The sequence below is a fragment of the Haliotis cracherodii genome, unplaced genomic scaffold (assembly GCF_022045235.1).
Source record: "Haliotis cracherodii isolate W230 unplaced genomic scaffold, xgHalCrac1.p SCAF_5, whole genome shotgun sequence".
Taxonomy (NCBI): Eukaryota; Metazoa; Mollusca; class Gastropoda; order Lepetellida; family Haliotidae; genus Haliotis; species Haliotis cracherodii.
In genome coordinates, this window is record NW_027266308.1 from 11,751,048 (window position 1) to 11,767,470 (window position 16,423).

Here is a 16,423-nt window from a genome sequence, read left to right on the forward strand (position 1 = left end):
GCGGTTGCGCCTGTGTAGACGAAGAATGGGTTGTCGGTGTAGGTGAGGTTTGTTGCATAGAGAGTTCGTCGGATGTCGGTTGTAGGTGGGAGTTCGAAAAGCGTTGTAAATCCATTGTCTGTTTTCTAGTTCAGCGAAGTTGCGTCCCTTAACCGACAGGGATCTGCTGGCTGTTCGAATTCCACATTTGCTCCGATAATAGTCCTTGGTCGACGACCTGCGTCACTTTGTCTTTCCTCCCAAGTTGTGATATAGGTGACATACCGTATTCGACGTAATAAGCGCCCCGCTCTAATAAGCGGTATTTGCTAATATATTGGCCAGTGAACAATCCCAATTAGCACCCTTCCGATTGATCAATGTACACAAGACATTAATTCGCGTACAATACGCACCCGTGTGTTATATGCACCCTTAATTATGGGCAATTCAATTTCAGAAAAAATATATCTGCCGTACATAAACATTTCAGGCTGTCAGCATAAACCACGAAATGTATCTTTCAACTCTGTTTTTTTCTCACCAAATTAATATTCTAATAAGAGCCCCCTTTTTCTAATTTTGAGAGCGCCCTGGGCGCTTATTACGTCGATTACGGTACATACTATTGAAAGCGCCGAAATCACAAACATTTCCATAACGCATACAATAACACTTTACCAACACGACCCAAATATTCCAGTTGACCCTAATATTTATTGCTTTTGAGGCTACACTCTTCAGTAGATATATATATATTTACAAAATCTATCTTTTCCCTTTTCTCCGCGAAGCAAGATGCGATCCAGCTATCTTTTCAAGCTTAACATGTCTTCAAACTACCCCTGTATATATATATATATATATATATATATATATATATATATATATACACCAGGCTTGGACTGACTGTTGAGTCTTAGTCAGCTATGTAGGGATGGTTTATGTGATATCGGGTTCACATTGTTTCCCTCAATACCCGTCGAGGCAAAGGTTGAACAGTACATCAGCTTACACGTGGCCACAGGTAAATCGCGGAGTGAAAATGCGTTTGGGAGTAATTTTAAGCGGAATTGAGTGACTCGGCTTGTGCGCACTGGTTGGGGAATATGGAGTGAGTGAGTTGGGCTTAGCGCATCTTCCCGAGGCAAGGGAGTTAACTGACTATAAAACGTGGAAACTGGACTTCATTCGTCACAACTCGCCCCTTTCCGTAACCTGCATTCGGCTTGTCCCGGAATAACACGAGTTGGTCACGATAGGTTGGACTTATGAAGTCAGTTAACTCCCTTGCCTCGGGAAGATAGGCTTTAAACATTTATTCAGATCAGGGTGTGCCAACGTGATGAAGGAGGAAAGCCCAAGTGATGCAGATTGAAGTACACTCGCACTGACTGCTGACAAACCAAAGTGTGAAACGTTCTGGGTCTTTCTTTTATTTGTTTTTGTTTAACGCCGCAATATTACAGCTATAACGGTGGTCTGTAAATAAACGAGTCTGGATCAAACAAACCAGTGATTGACATCATGAGTGAGGATCGATCTGTGATGACATGCATCAACCAGGTCAGCGAGTCTGGCTACCCGATCCTGTTAGTCGCCTCTTTAAACATGGGCTGTTGAACACTGGTTCTAACCCGGATGTTCATAGGGACTGTTCAAAGAAGGGTTAAACCCAACTCACTTTTAAATCGTTTACGGCTGAATATATTCCACTCGCATCAAAATCAATATAGTCAAACAGACTTTATGACCCAAAAAAGAGTAGATTTCTTCTTAAGAGACTGAGTGTGCATAGTAAATTAATTATACAAGCATATGGCTTCTAGTCGAAAACACTCCACCATGTAAGTATTGTATGTCTTTATTTTGATTAAAATGATGCCCAATTAATTTGTAACGCCCAATATGACGTAGAATCAATCTTTTCCACGTCACATATTAGGGGCATACGGTAATCTCACCCAATTTCAACTCCCCTCGCATTGCTTCAAGCAATTGTCAAAATAAAACAGGTTATAAGTGTATACATCGTGGCCGCCGAGGTGTGCAATATTCGATTTAACGCCCTAGGCAATGGGATGACAAAAGGGTTTGTCGTTTATGCCAGTGACTGTACGTGACTCAAATCAGCTATGTCTACACAAGAGGATACATTTCTTGCCACGGGCATTTTTCTGTATTGAAAATACAATCAAGCACTAAAAAGACACACGGCGGTAAAATACAGCCATTGTTTTCGTATCATTAAAGCAACCATATTGACATATACCGTATAGGCAAAGGCCACTTTCTTTAGACATTCTGGCATACATGACACCGTCAATCAGAGGCAATATATGAGTTTGTCCCCATGGCTTTGTGTTGTCAAATATCTACATTAGATCTCCCCTGGGTAGTACGGGGTCTTGCATTGAACTTTAAATGTGACCGGCTTTAATGTAATGATGATTTTGAAATAATCAGCAATTTGACAGAGATGTTAATTATGAACAAAACTAGTCACAAATAATCTACTGTTTATATGTTCATGTGCTATAGTAGATTTCATTAACTCTTTAAAAATCTCTACAAACGCCCATAGCCAGATGTAAATTAAGTGATATACTTTCTCTCATGACAACATCTATACAAACACGTATTATCGTTCAATAATACTGATTGCATTTCGATCACCTCTTATGAATCTTTACCTGCTAGTATCTGTTTATATATCACTCGTTCGGTCATTCATCTAAAGGTATGTGTGTGCGTTGATTAAGGACAGGAATCGCTGTCATAATGGACAAAACAAAAACCCAGTAAGACGTGAAAAAAAGGAAAAATCATTAACATAAAATAAAAATCGAAAAATACGCATGATCCCGTGGACGTAAAGACCTATAGAACATCTAGAGGCAACACCACAACACACTCGCGCGTGAAGACTCGACTGAGCACTATAACAAACATGTGAAGACAAGGTTGAACACTATAACAAATATGTGAAGACAAGGTTGAACACCATAACAAACACGCCTGTGAAGACTAGGTTGAACACTATAACAAACATGTGAAGCAAGGTTGAACACTATAACAAACATGTGAAGACTAGGCTGAACACCATAACAAACACGCCTGTGAAGACTAGGTTGAACACCATAACAAACATGTGAAGACAAGGTTGAACACTATAACAAACATGTGAAGACAAGGTTGAACACCATAACAAACATGTGAAGACTAGGTTGAACACCATAACAAACACGCCTGTGAAGACAAGGTTGAACACTATAACAAACATGTGAAGACAAGGTTGAACACTATAACAAACATGTGAAGACTAGGTTGAACACTATAACAAACATGTGAAGACTAGGTTGAACACCATAACAAACACGCCTGTGAAGACAAGGTTGAACACTATAACAAACATGTGAAGACAAGGTTGAACACTATAACAAACATGTGAAGACTAGGTTGAACACTATAACAAACACGCTTGTGAAGACTAGGTTGAACACTATAACAAACATGTGATGACAAGGTTGAACACTATAACAAACACGCTTGTGAAGACTAGGTTGAACACTATAACAAACATGTGAAGACAAGGTTGAACACTATAACAAACATGTGATGACAAGGTTGAACACTATAACAAACACGCTTGTGAAGACTAGGTTGAACACTATAACAAACATGTGAAGACAAGGTTGAACACTATAACAAACATGTGAAGACTAGGTTGAACACCATAACAAACATGTGAAGACTAGGTTGAACACTATAACAAACATGTGATGACAAGGTTGAACACTATAACAAACACGCTTGTGAAGACTAGGTTGAACACTATAACAAACATGCTTGTGAAGACTAGGCTGATCACTATAACAAACACGCTTGTGAAGACTAGGTTGAACACCATAACAAACATGTGAAGACAAGGTTGAACACTATAACAAACATGTGAAGACAAGGTTGAACACTATAACAAACACGCTTGTGAAGTCAAGGTTGAACACTATAACAAAGACGCTTGTGAAGACTAGGTTGAACACTATAACAAACATGTGAAGACAAGGTTGAACACTATAACAAACATGTGATGACAAGGTTGAACACTATAACAAACACGCTTGTGAAGACTAGGTTGAACACTATAACAAACATGTGAAGACAAGGTTGAACACTATAACAAACATGTGAAGACTAGGTTGAACACCATAACAAACATGTGAAGACTAGGTTGAACACTATAACAAACATGTGATGACAAGGTTGAACACTATAACAAACACGCTTGTGAAGACTAGGTTGAACACTATAACAAACATGTGAAGACAAGGTTGAACACTATAACAAACATGTGAAGACTAGGTTGAACACCATAACAAACATGTGAAGACTAGGTTGAACACTATAACAAACATGTGATGACAAGGTTGAACACTATAACAAACACGCTTGTGAAGACTAGGTTGAACACTATAACAAACATGCTTGTGAAGACTAGGCTGATCACTATAACAAACACGCTTGTGAAGACTAGGTTGAACACCATAACAAACATGTGAAGACAAGGTTGAACACTATAACAAACACGCTTGTGAAGTCAAGGTTGAACACTATAACAAACATGTGAAGACTAGGTTGAACACTATAACAAACATGTGAAGACTAGGTTGAACACCATAACAAACATGTGAAGACAAGGTTGAACACTATAACAAACATGTGAAGACTAGGTTGAACACCATAACAAACACGCCTGTGAAGACTAGGCTGAACACTATAACAAAGACGCTTGTGAAGACAAGGTTGAACACTATAACAAACATGTGAAGACTAGGTTGAACACTATAACAAAGACGCTTCTGAAGACTAGGTTGAACACCATAACAAACATGAGAAGACTAGGTTGAACACTATAACAAACATGTGAAGACAAGGTTGAACACTATAACAAAGACGCTTCTGAAGACTAGGTTGAACACTATAACAAACACGCTTGTGAAGACAAGGTTGAACACTATAACAAACATGTGAAGACTAGGTTGAACACTATAACAAACACGCTTGTGAAGACTAGGTTGAACACTATAACAAACATGTGAAGACTAGGCTGAACACTATAACAAACACGCTTGTGAAGACAAGGTTGAACACTATAACAAACATGTGAAGACTAGGTTGAACACTATAACAAACACGCTTGTGAAGACTAGGTTGAACACTATAACAAACATGTGAAGACTAGGTTGAACACTATAACAAACACGCTTGTGAAGACTAGGTTGAACACTATAACAAACATGTGAAGACTAGGTTGAACACTATAACAAACACGCTTGTGAAGACTAGGTTGAACACTATAACAAACATGAGAAGACTAGGTTGAACACTATAACAAACACGCTTGTGAAGACTAGGCTGAACACTATAACAAACACGCTTTTGAAGACTAGGCTGAACACTATAACAAACACGCTTGTGAAGACTAGGTTGAACACTATAACAAACATGTGAAAACTAGGTTGAACAGCATAACAAACATGTGAAGACTAAGCTGAACACTAACAAACATTTGAAGACTAAGTTTCACGCTTGTGAAAACACAGTTGAACATAACAAACTTACTTGTGAAGACTAGGTTGAACATAGCAAAGACGCTCGTGAAGACTAGGTTGAACATTATAACAAACACGCTCGTGAAGACTAGTTTTAACACCATAACACGATGTGAACGAGGAAATTTTTCAGATGAAGAGACGATGATCTCGAGTAGCCACTAAAACGTCGCTACAGAGCAGTGAGGAGTTGTCGCCCACACAGGCTTCCGTCGTCAAGGAATTTGCAGTGTTTTATTTCCTGCACTGGAAATGCAACTGCATTTGTCTTTATCATATACATATCGGGTTTTTTTCCAACTATACTGCGTGGACTACTGAACGCTACGGTGCAAGGATATTTTCAGCTTGTGTTTTGGGTTCATGAACATATAAGTATGCATAGTTGGTTGATGTATAGATGAGTGCACAGATGGTCCGCAACTTGAACGATGCCTTTTGTGCTCATGAAAGTAGGTGCTCCAAGGATTTATGGCCTTGTCAGGGTTACATCCGCGTTCGTGCATAACATTTTTATAACACTGACGTATTGGTAGTTCTGGATGTCCGGGTTATTAAAAAATGTGAAACATCTTTTTAACACTTAAACAAAAATGGTGTGGGGGAAAAGTAACATCGTCAATTATTAAAATTAACAACGATAATAAATTATTATCATTAATAATAATAACAACAACAACAACGACGATAACAACAATAATAATAATGACGACGATGATGATGATGATGATGATGATGATGATGATGATGAAAAAAATATGATTTTATTTTGAGTATAATTATTGAAATTAAAAGGGACCGGTAAACTGTATTTGTCGAGATGGTGATATATACATATCATTGATGTGATATACACTGTCAAATATATCCAACTGAAAATTCTTTTTCGAAAATAAAACTTGAATATGTTCTTTTTTCTAAATGACTTTTCGCAGCCAATATCTTCACTTTCACTAGGCTAAAACCGCCGGGCAGGCGATCGCAATGTTTGAAGCGCTATCTAAAAATTGGATACATGAAACGACATGTTTCAATTATAAACGATCCTCACACGACAACACAAGTTTATCTTGATAAAGGTGCGACTTTATAAATGCCGTGACACGCTAAGATAACGGATTTCCCGGTGAACGAACAGGGGCACTTGCGTTTACACCAGCTATCGTGACGTTGTTTTCGTCTCACGGAGAGAAGAGATATCGGCTCGCCGATTGGTCAATAATCTACTCCTGCTGAGTGGGATGTGTTTCGCAGTAGACACGCGACAAGCGTACCGATGGTACGGCGAAAGTTTCGCTTGCTACTTTTGCTAGCCAGCATTTGGCTTGTAGGAATTGTCTACTATGTTTATAAGGCTAACGAGGAACAGGTAAGAATGCATGTTTTACATTGATGTCACAAGTAAGAGCGGGAGAGTATCGGGGCTTGTGATCTGTTCATAGGCTCCGAACTCGGCAAGTCCCGTAGTGGCTGTCAGTGTGGTGCCGTTCTATTTATAGATGGAATTAGTCAAAGAGCGTGGGTCATATTGGAAAATATTGTTCAAAGGAAGGGGCATTGGCAAGCGTATTTTTCTGTTCATTTTAATTGTTTTAGATTTTGTAGAGTGCATAAACGATGTTGTCAGGAATGCAGACTAGAACATTTCTCAGATATTTTTGTCATTTGCCTCGATAAAGTTCCAAATATAAACAATCCTCATCGATTACTGTTAACATCTCAGCAGCCATGCTTCATATGTTAAACTTTTACAAAAACAATTGTTTATGTTTCCAACATTGATTTAATCACTCATAAGTTGTACAATGTAGATCTATTTCTCTTTTAATGTATTAAGATAAAATATATAGTTTTTATGGGGTCAATAGATATTCCAGGGATGAAGGAAATTCATTAATATCCATTATTTATAACTGCTGATTATTTTACCAATATTTATGCACAAGGATACCACAATATGTTCCAGTTTAGATTATGTTCTCATCTTCATGAGTGAAATATGAACTATGTAGAGAAATTATGATTGCTCAAAGTTTTGTTAGTTGAGGATTTGTTAGAAATTGTTGACATTTTTTTGTGGAATTTATGAAACTGTGGGTCATACTTTAGTCACATGACTACACAACTGTGCAGTGAGTTTGTTATCAAATACTGTACATGGGCGAGGAACTGTGTTTGTCGAGCAGGGCACTCATTAAAGATTAATATAGGCTTTCCAAACATAGGTTATGATTTTTGCCATGAAAAGAAAAAGGTTTCCCCACAATTTTTAGTGTGTGAAACGTATTGAGGTGGCAATTGTTTTTAAAGGTTAAACATTTCTTCATAAGCAAGTGCAATTGATCATGAAATTTTGAAAAGTATAAGAACTCCATTTCTGAGTTAAAGAAAATAATATGTAGGCCAAATCTTCACCATGTATTATGGCCTTTTTTCTTTATAAAAAACTGCAATTTTGAAAATTGTCCTATAAATAATATATGGTCTAGTAAGAAAAATGTCATAAATAATTTACACATGATATCCCAAGCAGGTCAACCACTGACCAGATGTGGAATTCTCATATAACAGTCATGTAGGACACCAGAGACAAATCTTGCCTTGATATAGTTTTATTAGTCTACCATGTCTAAAGCATTGTTGAGAGTTAATGATGCAGTGACAGGTGGAGGAAATGAAGTCTTTGAATGGGACCATGCTGTTGGTCTTATTCATTTGTGAAAATTATTCACAACAAGCTGTTGTCATCCGTTAAATTTTTACTAGATCTATTCCTCCAAGAGGATAAAACCCGAATAAACTTCTAATTTGTATGTTCAAAGAGTGCCATTCGATTATTACGTCAAAAATGACAAATATCATGAATATCTATTAAAGTATTGTTTTGTTGTATGGGAATAATTTTAAATCTACTTAGAGCGATAGGCTGCAAGATTGCAGATGTGGCATTCAGCTATATTTAGTCATTCTCTCGATACAGTTACTCTATTGATAAATAAAAAATAAAAATTTATTTCGTTCTCGAGTCGTAAATGTATCAGGTCTTTCTTTCAATATTTCTTCTTAGTAGTGTTATTTATCATTGATCAAGAAAGAAATGGCCTAATTCTGAATGGAGGAATATTATAAGTCTATTAGCAAGACTTAAGATCTATTGAACCCAGTTTGGCTTTAGTATTCCATTTGTATGTTAATTGATTGTTTCTGTGTAACAGATGTTTCAGCATCTTAATGTTATTCCCAAAGTAGCACTAATATAAATGTAACAAGCTAGACTTCGGTCACAACATGCTGTGCCTGCTGATAAGCCTTATCAATTATTAAACTGGAAGTTAGTTGTGAAAATGAAGGTTGATTTGGAATATTAATACATGATCAGGAAAATGAGAAATTACATTATTTTATTTACAGTACGAATGGACCACTAAATTCGGATATGTATATATGTTTCACACGTTCAGCTCATTTAGAAGGTGATTGCTTTTTTATGTTTAAAAATATTTTCAATATTTTCAACTTGCTCTTTTAAAAATCAACATGGGTTTGTTTACCTTTAGCTTTGTGCATGTGGTGATATCTATATGGGGTAGTTTGATGTTTGATGTTCCGCTTCAGTCAGTACGGGGGACCTGCCTTTTATTACTGCTTGGGGGTGAGTGAGTTAGATATATGGGAGGAGGGGGGGTTGTGTGTGTTTACCCATAAACATGACAGGTTGAGAGGAAAGTCGTAAAGACAAAATCCCCCAATTTGGGGAAGGTTATTGTAACCAAATAGACAGTTATGAGATGGTTGAAGTAGCAATCTCAATTTATTACTCTAAATAAACCAGTATCATATATGTGACCCAATTAATAATGCATTACTCAAAGTAATAGTACTACACTTGTGATCCAGTGACGTTTATGATTAATTTACTTGTTGAGTTTGTGATGTAAGAATTTTGATGAAAGTGGACATTGTAATGTGTTCATAATGAGCTGATAATTATGAAGGAGGGATATTTTGAATTTCTCCAAAATCCTTATACATATAACCTATCTTGGAACATTTTGTGATCAAAACTTGAGTTTCAGTATTCTAAGTTCAATTTCCAAAGCACAAGTGTAGTGTTTTTGTCTAATGAATGAACTTTAGAATGTGAATTCTGCACAAGACCTTTCGAAGACCTTGATTGTATGTGCTGTGAAATATGAAATAAGCCATGCATTATGGTCAGATAACAATGTTTGATGTGGCAAATGCCAGTTGATCTTCATCACTGATGGTCATGAGGCAGTTTTATGTACCCATCTGGGCCATGTTGCAGATAATTGTTATGGATGTCTGTAGCCCGGTTTTGTCCTGGCTCCAACCTTTTGAACAATCATCACACAAAGCTCCAACCTTTTGAACAATCTTCACACAAAGCTCCAACCTTTTGAACAATCTTCACACAAAGCTCCAACCTTTTGAACAATCTTCACACAAAGCTCCAACCTTTTGAACAATCTTCACACTAAGCTCCATCCTTTTGAACAATCTTCACACAAAGCTCCAACCTTTTGAACAATCTTCACACAAAGCTCCAACCTTTTTAAAAATCATCACACAAAGCTCCAAACATTTGAACAATATTCAGAACCTTTTGAACAATATTCACAACCTTTTGAACAATCTTCACACAAAGCCCCAACCTTTTGAACAATCGTCACACAAAGCTCCCAGCTGTTGAATTATCGTCACACAAAGCTCCAACCTTTTGAATAATCTTCACAAAAAGCTCCAAACTTTGAATTATCGTCACACAAAGCTCTAAACTTTTGAATTATCTTCACACAAAGCTCCAAACTTTTGAAAAATCTTCACACATTACTGTTACGAGCACTAATGGATTGAAAAGGTCATTTTGCTTGTGATGCTTCAGACTTTATTTCCTTTATAATGCCCCGGCCTGAGAGTCATGAAACATTAAATCACTGCAAAATAGAAGATTTTTTAGTCCTCCCTAATCCTACCTCTCGTACTTTCTATGATCAAACATGATCAACCTTTACATTTGAATTTTAATTTTGATGCAACCTTCTGGTTCAACATCAGTATTGACTCTTCTCGGCAAGGATTGACACGACCTCCGAAATAACATTTGGTAAGCGTGAGACACTGAGAGTGTGTTGTTTCCCTGTTTGCTCTCTGATTTAACATGTGCTAGGCTGATTGTCCTCCCTACCTTGACCATGGGTCACTAGCGTTATGCTAATGGTCAGTAACAGCCAAAGACAATATGAGGCTGGACATGTGTTTGGACAACGATAAAGGGGATCAGGGGATGATAGCTGGATTCCTTTGAACATTGTGGAACATTGTTGTTGAAGCAGTTTTGGAAGGGAATGGGTCGAAGGGAATATTGTTAGTTGATATTGTATTGCGATGTATTGTCTGGCATACAAACTTATGTGTGATATATTGCCATACACAGTGACTATTGTGATGTCTTGCCATATACACCGACCGTATTGCAATATATTGCCATACACAATGACTGTATTAAGGTGTATTGCCATATGCACTGACAGTATTGCAATGTATTGCCATATACACAAACTGTAATACACCAGCTGTATTGCGATCTATTGCCATATACACTGACTGTATTGAGATGTATTGTCTGGCATACAAACTGACGTGTGACATATTGCCATATACAGTGACTATTGCGATGTCTTGCCATATACACCGACTGTATTTCGTTCTATTGCCATATACACTGACTGTATTGAGATGTATTGCCATATACTCTTGACTGTATTGAGATGTATTGCCATACACACCGACTGTAGTGAGATGTATTGCCATATACACTGACTGTATTGAGGTGTATTGTGCAGTAAGTTGTACTACACTGTAAATATGGATGATTGGTTCTTGGGTTAAAACTGTTAATGCTCTTCATTCAGAAACAATATGTTTTATCATATTTGCATGGTAAATAGGACAAATGGATAAACAGAGACCATATGGTCCCTGGGATAAATGATAAAAGCAGTGTTTCTTCACTGATCCATTGCTATGTCGTCGTCTTGTTCTGTTGTAACGTGTGATTTCCTTGCCTTGCTTCCTTTATATTCTACCCGTTATGCTGTGAAACACCTTTATGACAGCCATATCAAAGAATTAATTTTTTTTATTTGAGTCAGTGATATATGGTATATCAGAAAATATATTAAATTTTCATATTGCATTGTTGATGGACGGTAACTCGTTCGTTCATTAGGTTTGGTGACACTTAACATCAATAAATACACATGTGTTTTGCATGTGTACTTTAACATGATGGGAGCTTTGTAACGCAGGACACCAAGTTGGTTTTGGTTCACCAGCTTTGTAAACTTGTTGCAAGATTCTGATTACACTTATTTATAGTCCTAATGTCTGGTGAAAAGTTTCTACAGACTGTGAACATGATATTTGTCAGGATCGTTCAGTGCATAGTGGCAATATAAAACTGCAGCCCATTTGGTTAGCTATGTGTCATGTAAGTAATTTTATCTCTGCTGCAGCCGGAGTTGCTGTAGGTGTTTGCATGGCAGAGTTAGGCTGCTAATTCCTGGTAGCTTGCATCTACTGAAACAGAAGTACATTCATTTGATAATTAGAAACTCGTTTGCGATATTATGTAAGCGTATGTATAAATGGAGCACCAGGCCATGTAACGGGGCTGGCAATGCTAGTGAAGGGCTTGTTTTGTTTTATGGTGTTCTCCATGATGTTTTTACACATGATGCGGATCGAAAACTCTTACAAACTTCTTATATTGTTGACTAAAAACATATCATTATGATGAATGTGGATCTACCAAATTTGTGTTAATTGAGTAAAATCGAATGTGAGGACATAGCATTGATACAGTGAAACTACTTTTTGGAAATGTACTGTTCGAATGTCTATATATTCAGCATTATAAATAAAGGGGGTCCTGGCGGCCTTGAGTTTTTTAGCAATAGCATGTGAATCTCTGGACTCCCTAAATTTTAACTTACATCAGGTAAGTCCTGATAAATACATTTTGGACCTTCGTAGTTTCAAATTTTGTCACACTTTACTCTATTATACAAACATGACTTGTCAATCTGGGTGTGTTTATCTGGATATTTTCACTGGGAATGGCATTATCTGGCTTCAAGGATTTCAGTCTAGTTGCCGTCATTTCTACATCTTTGTTGCTCGTAACTGTCGCGTGTATTGAAAGTGTAATGTGAGCTCACAATTCCACTAGAACTCAAGCATTAGAAGTTAATACTAAGCCTTCAGACCTGTGAAGATTTCCGGGTAGAATAGGTCTTCAGCAACCCATACTTGCCGTAAAAGTCGACTATGCTTGTCGTAGGAGGCGACTAACGGGATGGGGTGGTCAGGCTCGCTGACTTGGTTGATGCATGTCATCGATCCCAAATGTGTGGATCGATGCTCATGATATTAATCACTGGATTGTCTGGTCCAGACTCGATTATTTACAGACCGCCGTCATATAGCTGGATTGTTGCTGAGTGAGGCTTTAAACAACACACCAACCAACTACTACTATAAGCCTTCATGACCAAAGGAGAACATCATGGGCCATTGGGTGTGTAGTCTTGGTGTGCAGAGATTTGTACCAGCCCAGAAATTCATGACAAAACCCTGACTTCAACATACTTTTGTTTGGTTTGGTGAAGACGGGTAAACAGCATGGGATGAGACTGATAGCAATAGAGAAATAGTGATGAATGTCAGTTCAGAAATACTTGGTACTCCCTGTTCATCTCGATTTCATGCGCCCTTTGCAAATTTCATTTGCCACAAGCCAGTGGGCCATTCATTTCTAACTTTGAGACAACTGGAGGCTCAGTTCCTTTCACCTCTGTGTTTGACCTTGACATTGGTACTTGGATAGACGGCAATGTTGATAACCATATATGGTATCAGGGTTCTCAACTAACAAAATGTTTGCTTATCTGAGACTAATAAAATTCAGAGTCTGTCACTTTTACCATGAGGTAGATGGCAGCTCTGTAGCATATCATTTTTGTGGAATAGTGGAATAAAAATTATTTTCTAACCCTGGATGTCCCAGTTGATGTCATCTTGTCACACTGAAGGCATTGTCGGTATCGGCAGGGGAACACATTACATTACATTCTGTTGATGTTCTTTGACTTACGGTAATTAGTTTCTGTTTGTTTGCTTGTTGTTTCGTTTCTTGTTGACGATTCTGGACTAGACAATTCAGTGATTGATATACGCACAATGATCCATGCCGTCAAGGCATAAGGACATGGGATCTACCACACCACCTCTCATAACCACCACAGCTTTCAGGGACCTACAGACTGCCTCTGTGGTCTAGTGGTAGAGCGTCCGCTTGGAGAGCGGAAGGTCTGGGATTTGATCCCCGGCCGCCTCATACCAAAAGACGTTAAAAGATGGCAGTTGTTGTTATCCTGTCTGGCGCTCGTCATAAAGGGGCTAAAACAAGGACTGGTTGGCTTGGAGTGTTTGAGTGGGGTATTCATGTTAAACTGCGGCATGGTATCTCAGTGAGCTAGCACTAAAAATCGGCATTAGTCCAGACAAGTACAAGCAGCCACACACACATGTGCATGCACGTCGCTATATAAGTGCAATAATCTTGGACGCGACGTCAAACCCAATGTCACCTCCAATCCCCTCACCTCACCTCACCTCACCTCATTTCACCTCACCTCACCTCACCTCACCTCACCTCACCTCACCTCACCTCACCTCACCTCCCTTCCCTTCCCTTCCCTCACCTCACCTCACCTCACCTCATTTCACCTCCCCTCCCCTCATTTCACTTCACCTCACCTCACCTCCCATCACCTCACCTCACCTCCCTCACCTCACCTCACCTCACCTCACCTCACCTCACCTCACCTCACCTCATTTCACCTCCCCTCACCTCATTTCACCTCACCTCACCTCCCCTCACCTCACCTCATTTCACCTCCCCTCACCTCATTTCACCTCACCTCACCTCACCTCACCTCACCTCACCTCACCTCATTTCACCTCACCTCACATCACCATCACCCGGCACATGGTTTAATTACTCTTTTTTTAAGAACTTCAATGGGCAATGATTGACATGTCATTTGTTCTACTGGTGCCATTTAATGCTGATAGATCACTCTCATTATTTTCTGTTTGTGTTTGATTACGCTCATTATGCACTGTGTTTATGTTTGATCAATAAGTGGCAGTTTCATGATGAATCCATTGGCATGATTGCAGAGTTTAATGTTTTTGGTAAAATTATGCAGTTAGCATACAATGATGTGTATTTGATTTACAGTAAACTACGGTTATAACGAACACGCTTATAATGAATTGACCGATATAACGAACTTATTTTTAGTCCCGACCCTTGGTTGAAAAAATGCTGTTTATATGCTTATAACGAACTACGTACACATGCAGTAAAGTTTAAGAAAAATATGCCTTGTATGTGTAAATGAAATTGGAGACGCCCTTTATTTATGTGCGAGAGGTGTTCTACCTGCTGTTGCATATCATGTTACCAACTGATAATCAGTTTCTTTCAGTGAGCATGTCTGAACAGAAAACTGAAACGTTTAGAGTAATCTTTACCAGGTGAGGAGAAATGGGGTTTAATGTCATGTTCAAGATTATCGCAGTGACATAACGATGTGCATGCACAAGGATGTGGCTGCTTGTAATAAGTCGTACTAGTGCCAGTTTTATAGTGCTAGCCCACTGAGATACCATACGGTTTAGTAGAGTCAGCCTAATAAAAGTTAGATTTGACATTGGCTTTTGGGTTGAGCCATTTGTTAAATTTAGCACTCATCAAATTTCATTCTTTTATGCTCTATGTAGAGTTATATCCCTTTACTTTGCAAGGATGTGCTGATTCTGGTCTGAAGCCCTGGTTTGTCCTACGTTGGATGGTCTGTCAGTACCATACCTGGGTTTCCCCATGTGATAAATGTTTTTGCTTCCTCCCACTAAGCTGACTGTGGTAGGAAATATATTGAAAGTGGTATAGAACCCAACTCACTCACTCACTCTGACTTGCTGCTCTGTGCTAATGTCGGGGTAAGCACTGCCAGGTATTTCAGGTGTTCAGACATGGGGAGGTTGTAATCTAGATACGACACATCATCATTGCTGAGATGAGGTGCTTTTCAATGATGACTGACAGTGGCGTTGTTTTGTGTGTATAGCTGTCATTCCTCTTGGTGTGTATTGATTTGAAAAGATTCAACAGCCACTTAGCTGGCTTCATGCATCAATACAGACGAAGAACAGAACAGAGCTCTCATCAACAGCCCTAGTTGCTCAAGTCCATGAATTCGTGTTTGAGAAAGAATTTTCGTTTGACTTGTGATAGGTCTCAATTGTGTCTACTTTGCTGATCTATGTCCTACTAGGCATGTTATTTATTCTAAGGCTTCTAACTTAAAATAACACACTAGCATCTCAACATGTATGTTGAGGGATCTGACGGGATACTTTTTTTGCGCTGAGACATTGAGCTTTACAAATTTCATAGATTTAAAGAGTGTATATCCTTGATATTACACGTTGCACATAAAGAGGGTCTATGATCTTGTGCGGGGCGGTCTGGTAGCGTAGTGGTTAAAGCGTTCGCTCGTCACGCCGAAGACCCGGGTTCGATTCCCGACATGGGTACAATGTGTGAAGCCCATTTCTGGTGTCCCCCGCCGTGATATTGCTGGAATAATTGCTAAAAGCGGTGTAAAACCACACTCACTATGATCTTGTGCCAGTTGCATTCCAGGGACCACATGCATAAATGATCTTATAGATAT

At 38.6% G+C, this 16,423-nt stretch overlaps 1 protein-coding gene across 1 annotated transcript in view; it reads left to right on the top strand.

Moving 5' to 3' along the window:
• Positions 1-6,832: 6,832 nt before the first annotated feature.
• Positions 6,833-16,423, top strand: part of LOC139443944 (polypeptide N-acetylgalactosaminyltransferase-like) — a 53,665-nt gene continuing 44,074 nt past the window's right edge. Inside the window, exon 1 of the mRNA XM_071224830.1 lies at positions 6,833-6,960. Coding sequence (XP_071080931.1) covers positions 6,868-6,960 — 93 coding nt within the window. The 5' untranslated portion in view covers positions 6,833-6,867. The remainder of the gene's footprint in view (positions 6,961-16,423) is intronic.